At 45.1% G+C, this 7,482-nt stretch overlaps 1 protein-coding gene and 1 non-coding gene across 23 annotated transcripts in view; both read left to right on the top strand.

Annotated features, from left to right (window-relative positions):
* OR6S1 (olfactory receptor family 6 subfamily S member 1) overlaps positions 1–2,396 on the top strand; it is a 25,386-nt gene extending 22,990 nt beyond the window's left edge. For 20 of the 22 annotated variants that reach the window (XM_088797096.1, XM_088797094.1, XM_088797101.1 and 17 more), the window contains one exon: positions 177–2,396. In XM_088797096.1, coding sequence (XP_088653222.1) covers positions 189–1,184 — 996 coding nt within the window. In that variant the 5' untranslated portion in view covers positions 177–188 and the 3' untranslated portion in view covers positions 1,185–2,396. The remainder of the gene's footprint in view (positions 1–176) is intronic. The other 2 variants (XR_016020833.1, XR_016020834.1) reach the window with 1 other exon arrangement.
* Positions 2,397–6,958: 4,562 nt separating this feature from the next.
* On the top strand, positions 6,959–7,050 carry TRNAY-GUA (transfer RNA tyrosine (anticodon GUA)). The gene is given in 2 exon segments: positions 6,959–6,995; positions 7,015–7,050. It is a non-coding gene; the product is annotated as a tRNA-Tyr (tRNA).
* Positions 7,051–7,482: the final 432 nt, after the last annotated feature.

Consider the following 7,482-nt stretch of genomic DNA (forward strand, 5'->3'; position numbering starts at 1 on the left):
AAAATCTATACCAGTTCCAAATTCAATTAGATGAGAACTTCAGATCTTTCAAATCTTAAGAGGATTTGTGATTGGAGAAAGTGGGGATATGTGTGCCATATCATGATTAAATAGGTTTCAGGATTGTTCTGGGGAAGACCTGTCCTCACCAAAATTATGTTCATTTTGTTGCACAGGAAGTGAAGGTAATGGCTCCTGCTGGGAACCAGAGCGGTGCTGTGACAGAGTTCATCCTGGCAGGTGTCCCGAATCTCAACAGCACAAAAGCAGAACTGTTTTCTATCTTCCTTCTTGTCTATCTGGTGACTCTAACAGGCAACATGTTGATTGTTGGGGTGGTAGGAGCTGATACTCGCCTGCAGACTCCCATGTACTTCTTTCTGGGTAACCTGTCCTGCTTAGAGATCTTACTCACTTCCATCATCATTCCCAAGATGCTGAGCAATTTCCTCTCAAGGCAACACACTATTTCCTTTGCTGCATGTATTACCCAATTCTATTTCTACTTCTTTCTTGGGGCCTCTGAGTTCTTGCTTTTGGCCATCATGTCTGTGGATCGCTACCTGGCCATCTGTCACCCTCTGCACTACCCCTTGCTCATGAATGGTACTGTGTGCTTTCAAGTGGCCTTGGCTTGCTGGCTCGGGGGCCTTCTCTCAGTGCTTGGCCCCACAGTGGCTGTGTCCTTGCTTCCTTTCTGTGAACAGGATGCTGTGGTGCAGCACTTCTTCTGTGACAGTGGCCCACTGCTCCGCCTGGCATGCACCAACACCAAGAAACTGGAGGAAACTGACTTTATCTTGGCTTCTCTTGTCATTGTGTCCTCACTTATGATTACTGCTGTGTCCTATGGTCACATCGTCCTGGCTGTCCTGCGCATCCCCTCTGCTTCAGGCCGTCAGAAAGCCTTCTCGACCTGTACCTCCCACTTGATGGTGGTGACCCTCTTCTATGGAAGTGCCATTTTTCTCTATGTGCGGCCATCACAGAGTGACTCTGTGGACACTAACTGGGCAGTGACAGTGGTAACGACATTTGTGACACCACTGCTGAATCCATTCATCTATGCCTTGCGCAATGAGCAAGTCAAGGAAGCTTTGAAGGATCTGCTAAGGAAGGTGGTAGCAGGCTTTTGGGGGGATTTTTCACTTGCTAAGAGTTTCAACAAGAAAACAATGAGGTGAAAGTGGATGGATGTAATAACTACTCAACTCCAAGTTTTCTCTATTGTCACTCTCTTTCTTATTGTCATCATGGACATCACCAAATGACTGAGTTCTGGAACTACTACAGAACTGGAGTCATCAAGTCTATCCTTCTCTTTCAGGCAAAATTCCTTTATTTTATCTCATACATAGATCCATATTATTATTGATATATCATAATCAATGCCATCATTACATCATAAGACCCTCCAACCTGTGAGGTCTTAACCTAAAAGTCCATGGTCACTGGGGAGTCTGAGGATGGACTTCAGAAAACTTATAAGCTGCATTGGTATGTGAATTTATGTGTTTGAGGTTATATGTATTTGTCTGGGAAGGGAATCTATAGCTCTAATCCAATTCTCAGAGGGATCTATATGTGACCTTCACCGCAAGTTAAAAATGACTAAAATTCTCAGTAGAGTCTTCCAATTGTTCATGAAAATCAAGAATTAAAAAAAAAAATCCTTATAGGGCCAGCCTGGTGGCTCAGGTGGTTGGAGCTCTGTGCTCCTAACTCTGAAGGCTGCTGGTTTGGTTCCCACATGGGCCAGTGGGCTCTCAATTACATGGTTGCTGGTTTAGCTCCTCGACTCCCGCAAGGGATGGTGGGCTGTGCCCCCTGCAACTAAGATTGAACACAGCACCTTGAGCTGAGCTCCCGGATGGCTCAGTTGGTTGGAGCGGGACCTCTCAACCACAAGGTTGCCTGTTCGACTCCCGCAAGGGATGATGGGATGTGCCCCCTGCATGGGATGTGCCCCCTGCAACTAACAACGTCAGCTGGACGTGGAGCTGAGCTGTGCCCTCCACAACTAAGATTGAAAAGACAACTTGACTTGGAAGAAGACCTGGATGGAAGTACACATTGTTCCTCAATAAAGTCCTGTTCCCTTTCCCCAATAAAAAAAAATATATCTAAAAAAAACCTTATAATAAAAAATGAATAAAAACAAAACCTAGAAATTATCTGGATATTTTTGTATATATTTTCTCCAAAAAAATGCATTTACTGCCAGGTGGGAAAAAGGTAAAACAAATATTAATAAGTGACTTATTCACTTCTCCACAGAAATCCAAGGTGCCTTTGGAAAAGCAGATCAAAGAGAAATTTCATGAATAGTAGCATTTAATGTGTTTTTCTAATTTGCACTTTATTACAAAGATGAATTAAAGACATCTCTACTCGTTTGTCACTGGATTGTTTTCCTTTCATTTGTCCATATTTTTACAGTCTTATATATCTGTTGTCGTTAATCTTTTTTTGTTTTTGATAAAATTGGGCTTGGGATGAAGACTTGTAATATCAAAGAGCTAAGCATTACAGATGTCTGAAATAATTCAAGATCTGACAATACAAAAAAAGTATAGGGGAGTTCTGTGCCCCCTAACATTCCCTGGTTGATGAAGATGAACTGGTGGTTCTCAGCCCCAAGAATTAACAAAATTACTTATTAGAAATGTCAGCAGCAAGACAGTGGGATGGCTCAGTTGGTTACAGCGTGGGGCTCTTAACAAGGTTGCCGGTTTGATTCCCACATGGGCCAGTGAACTGTGCCCCCCACAACTAGATTGAAAAGCAACGACAACGTGATCACGTCCCAATTCCTGCCACTAAATATGCCTGCTGAATCTTCAGCCAGATGCTCTCTTTTTGGTTCCCAATGGTCATGATTTTCTTTAAGGTCAAAAGAGCTTATTTTGGGTTTTGAAACCCTCACCCCACTACTACGTAAGATCATCCTAAACTTATTTCTGCTTTTCAGAACTAGTTTTCCTTCTTTCACCTTCCTTCTCAAAACACAAGATATTTATTCCCCCTTTAATTTGCTCCTCTGTGCCTTTGTTCAAGTGCTGCCAAGTTGTCCCGGTCTTGATTGTAGAGCCCAGCCAGTATTTCTGCTTCTACCATGGTAATAGAAGGAGGAATGGCACCGCTTTCATCTGCAGTGGTGATAAAAGACCTTAAGAGTCAGAACATATGTAGGCCAACGAGCTCACTCTTGGTAACCCAACACACCCTTGCCCAGGTTTCAAGGCAGAGAAAGAAAGGATCCATTAAATAATTCTGGAGCTACCCAATGACCTCAGAGCCAAACATATGTACTGACCAAATCCTGCCCCTCACAGGCAAGCTCCTAAAAAAGAATGATTTGCTATGTTCCACACCTTCCCCTTATTCTCCAACCCACGATCGTCTTCCCTAAATTTTCTGCTTTAAATGCTGGTAATGATTGTCAATAATGCCTGAGTAACCAAATCAGGGCCTATCCAGGCTAGGTATATCACCTTTCTGATGGAACAACCAGCCTGGAAGTCAGGTCATCCTGGCAGATTCTACCCTCTCTTCCCTTCCTCCAACCACCAATCACAAAGCTTTTCTTGCCGGCCACATAACTTTTCCAAGAGAGGAACCTCCAAAAGGAGGAATATGATTGGGTCAGACAAATTCTGTCAAAGACTCCCCGTGTACAAGTAGTTTAGGAAGATAAGCAAGTTTCAAGGCCTTATCCCAGCAGTTCATAAGTTTGGGCAACCTCTATTATACAAACCGGAATCAACCACGCTCTATGGTTACAGGTAGACACTTCATACTACAGCTGGCTGTTTTTTCCAGGTGAATAATGAAAGAGCACTAAAGTGGATTCTTAGAGCTACCCTAAGACCTCAGAACCAAATCTCAGAGTCTAGTGGATTCTTGCCAGAAATGGCAAGACGATTGTCACTATGCTATATTGCGTTTTGGAAAATAATGCCTGGAAATAATTCAATTGCGCTCTCTTTGGAAGGAATGAATGTCCACCGTTTGAGCCCGAGGGTTCCCAGAACCCAAACTTCACATTAGAAAGACTGGTACAGCATTTGCGACGGTGGGGTAGACGGACCAGGGCCTCATAAAGAGAGTTCTGTCCCTGCATTGCGACCCCAACACACTCCAGGTACCACTGTTTTCCCTGTGAAATGCCCTACTGAGAAGTGCACTTGTATTTTCTGCGGGAAGTGCTAGGGTAAGAACTACTGGAACAAGCTTTTCTTTTTTTTCTTTTCTTTTCTTTTTTTTTTTGAGCATATATTTGCATGCTACACCCTTAAAGTACGTGTTCCTGTTTGCGATATAGTCATTTGGGCTTGTGCCAGTCAAAGGCTGCCGGATTATTTGACCTGATAACATCACTTTGATTAAGAATAGTTCTACAGTGTAACTTTCCCTCTAAGTTTCGATTAAAATGACGTTACAGTAGGGTGTTCTCCAACGCTCTGCCACATCTTTTCTTCCATTTTATCATTGTTTCAGCATTGCTTTATATGTTGCATATGCAATTATCCAGGTTTTACATCTTAGGAACTGTACAACAGAGATAGGGGGAGGGGTGAAGGGCACAGGCTTTCTTGTACACCGTTAGGAAAACACTTCGCGATGAGCTTTTCTTTGTACGCCCTAGAAAATGTCAAATTTCAGTTTTCATTGTAAACTCAAACTTCTTCGCCAAATATTCAGAGCAGAAGGATTACCGTCTGAAGCCTGCAAGATGCCTCCCTGGGTTTGCAGAGCCTGAAATCGCGTTTGCAGCCCCGGAGCGGCCCCAGCGAGAGATATTCGAGGGGAACCCAGAATATCTGCGGTGTCGGGTAAAGAGGCGGTTTGGGAACCGGCGACTGGGATTCGAGTTCCCTCGGGAAGCTGCCGGCGAGGGACCGCATACCCAGAGTCCCAACCTTAGCGTTCAGTAAGGCCTTGCGGGGAGGTGGAGTTCAACAGCCGGCGCCCGCAGCTGTGTCCGGGTGGCGGCGCCCAGTCCCCCATGGGCCGGAGGGTGGCGGGAGGGTGAGAAGGGCGGGTGCGCGGGGTCCCCGGAATAAGTTATTATTCACAATAAAAGCCTGTCAGAGCTGCACTAAGAGCCCCGATCTCCAACGAAGCCTTTGGCCCACAGTAGCATCTTCGTTGTCCCTGAGTGGGACAGAAGAAGCCAACTTACAGCCTGGGTGGACCTAGGCTTGGTGGTGGCGTTGGCTTCGTTTGGCTTTTATAGAAAGAGGGGCTCCTCCCGGATTTGAACCCTGGATCTCTCTCACCTAAAGCAAAATAAAACCATACCACTAGATCAACCAGCTAGCCACCAACACAATTCCTCTCTTTTAAATGTATGGCTGTTGAATGTATGGCTGAATTTCATGGACTAGGCGCCAGACTCCTGGGCAGGCTGAGACCCGAGGAGAGAAAAGGGGAAGAGGAGCTCTCCCTTTCCAACCCTTCTATGTGTGACCACTTTCTATTTGTTCTGGACTTAAGGTTGAACATATAGAAGAGTCCAGGGGTCCAGACAGAGAAAGCTGCTGCTCGGACTCCCAGTTATTAGGAAAGTGTGTTAAAGGACCGAGGAAAGGGTCAGTCCCCTTCTAGTCAGCTTCTGCTTCAGGAAATCTGGAGGAATCTCAGGCTCAGATTGGCTGTGACTGAGCCCGACTGTGCTGAAAGGGCAGGGGGTGGAGGTGGAGGGAAGCCTGGATGCCTTCACGCCCTTCAAGTTCTGAGTGTTCCAGGGGTACATCCTGTGCTTGGAGAAAGCGGCCTCCCTTTAAAAACAAAACAAAATAACAAAACACAACCCCAGTCTTAGTCTGCAACAGCTGTAGCACTTTTATGGGTCCAAGCAGATTGGTGACAATGACACTAATGACATGTCTTGCATCCTTCACTTCTGTAAGACACCCATACCCTACCCCCACCTTACCCTAGGGCTCCACTCGTGGCCCTGGTGTTGCCTGAGCTGGGGTCTGAGGCTGACAAGCATGTACTGAGGGCACTAGTCTTTCAGCGACTTACATTCCAGTTTGGTCCTGATCAGGAACGTTTCTTTCTCATATATAAGGAGGTACTTTTTTTCAAAACAAATTTCTTTTAATTATTTGTTAAATTTTGTTTGGACATATATACTATTTAACTGAAATTTTAAAAATATAGGTGATTCAAAATTAAACAGCAGCCTGTTATTTGATCCTGTAGTTCAGGGGTTACCGCATTGGCCCCAGAAAGCAGCTATTGCGAGTTCAAATCTCACTTGTAACCTGAGGAGAGTGCCTCAGTTTCCCCTAGGCTTACAAAGAAAGCAGTGTGCTATATTTTGGTCCATGCGTTGAAGCAGTCTTGAAGAAAAGAAACACTGTGTGATCTTTCCGGGAAAATCAGGTCCTGGAGCTTTGGGACGAACGACCTTAGAATCGGGGCTCCTATAATCCCGGAAAAGAAAGTAGGTGTTTTTGCCTTTCAGTAAATAGGGGAGAAACTAGATTTCTCAGATCTCTGCGACAGGACTCCGAGATTTGGGGGAGTCCAGGGACCTCTGCGGAAGAGATCAAATTAGCCGCGGCTCACTGGTAGTCATGACCTCCCACCCCCACACCTGGCAGACGCCAGAGCTCGGAGTCCAGAGCGCTTTCCTGCTTTGCCGCCTGCCTGGTGCCTCAGGTTCTACTGCGCTCCTGGAGCGAGAACTGGATGATCTTCCTCTGGGGGAGCGTAGTCCAGAAGCTACGCAGATACGACCCAAACCGGGTATTTTCTGCTCTGAGATTTCGTCCTCAATTCCTCAGACTCAGACTCTCCGGAGCCTGGGGCACAGGACGATTTACTATAATTTCGACAATTCTTAAGTTCCAATCGGAGTTCAAGCCTCAAACACAAAGAAGTCAAGCCCTGAGTAGCTGTTATTATATACACAAAAATCTCTACTAAGCCTCACAGGTCGTACCCTTCGATAGCTCAGCTGGTAGAGCGGAGGACTGTAGAGTATAATTGACTACTGGTATCCTTAGGTCGCTGGTTCGATTCCGGCTCGAAGGAAGTACTTGGGATTTTGCTATTGTCCCCTACCTACTCAATTTCCAGAAGGCTTTATCCAACTAACCCAACGACTGTGAAACATTTCTTTTAATTCTGTGCTCAGGCAATGACAGAACAGATTTTTGCCGACCATAAACTTGATTTTACGTGTCCTGTTTGTGATTATACAAATGTGGTTTTGTTTACTCAGATGTGAATTGATGGCTTTCATTTTAGATTTGAATGTTGACTCCTAATCTTTAAGACCAGCTAGCGCTGACTGAATATTGGGTAACACCCCTCAACCCCTCCTCCTTCCATAGACTTTTTCATTATCTTGAATAATTCATACTGGGCAATTCAGGGTTTAAAGAGAAACACTGTAGAAAGGCCAGCCTTTGGAAACAATACAGGGAGTAAACAATGCAAAAGACCAAATATACATATGGAAAT

This window comes from Rhinolophus sinicus, chromosome 3 (assembly GCF_057876585.1).
Source record: "Rhinolophus sinicus isolate RSI-liver-muscle chromosome 3, RSI-T2T, whole genome shotgun sequence".
Lineage (NCBI taxonomy): Eukaryota > Metazoa > Chordata > Mammalia > Chiroptera > Rhinolophidae > Rhinolophus > Rhinolophus sinicus.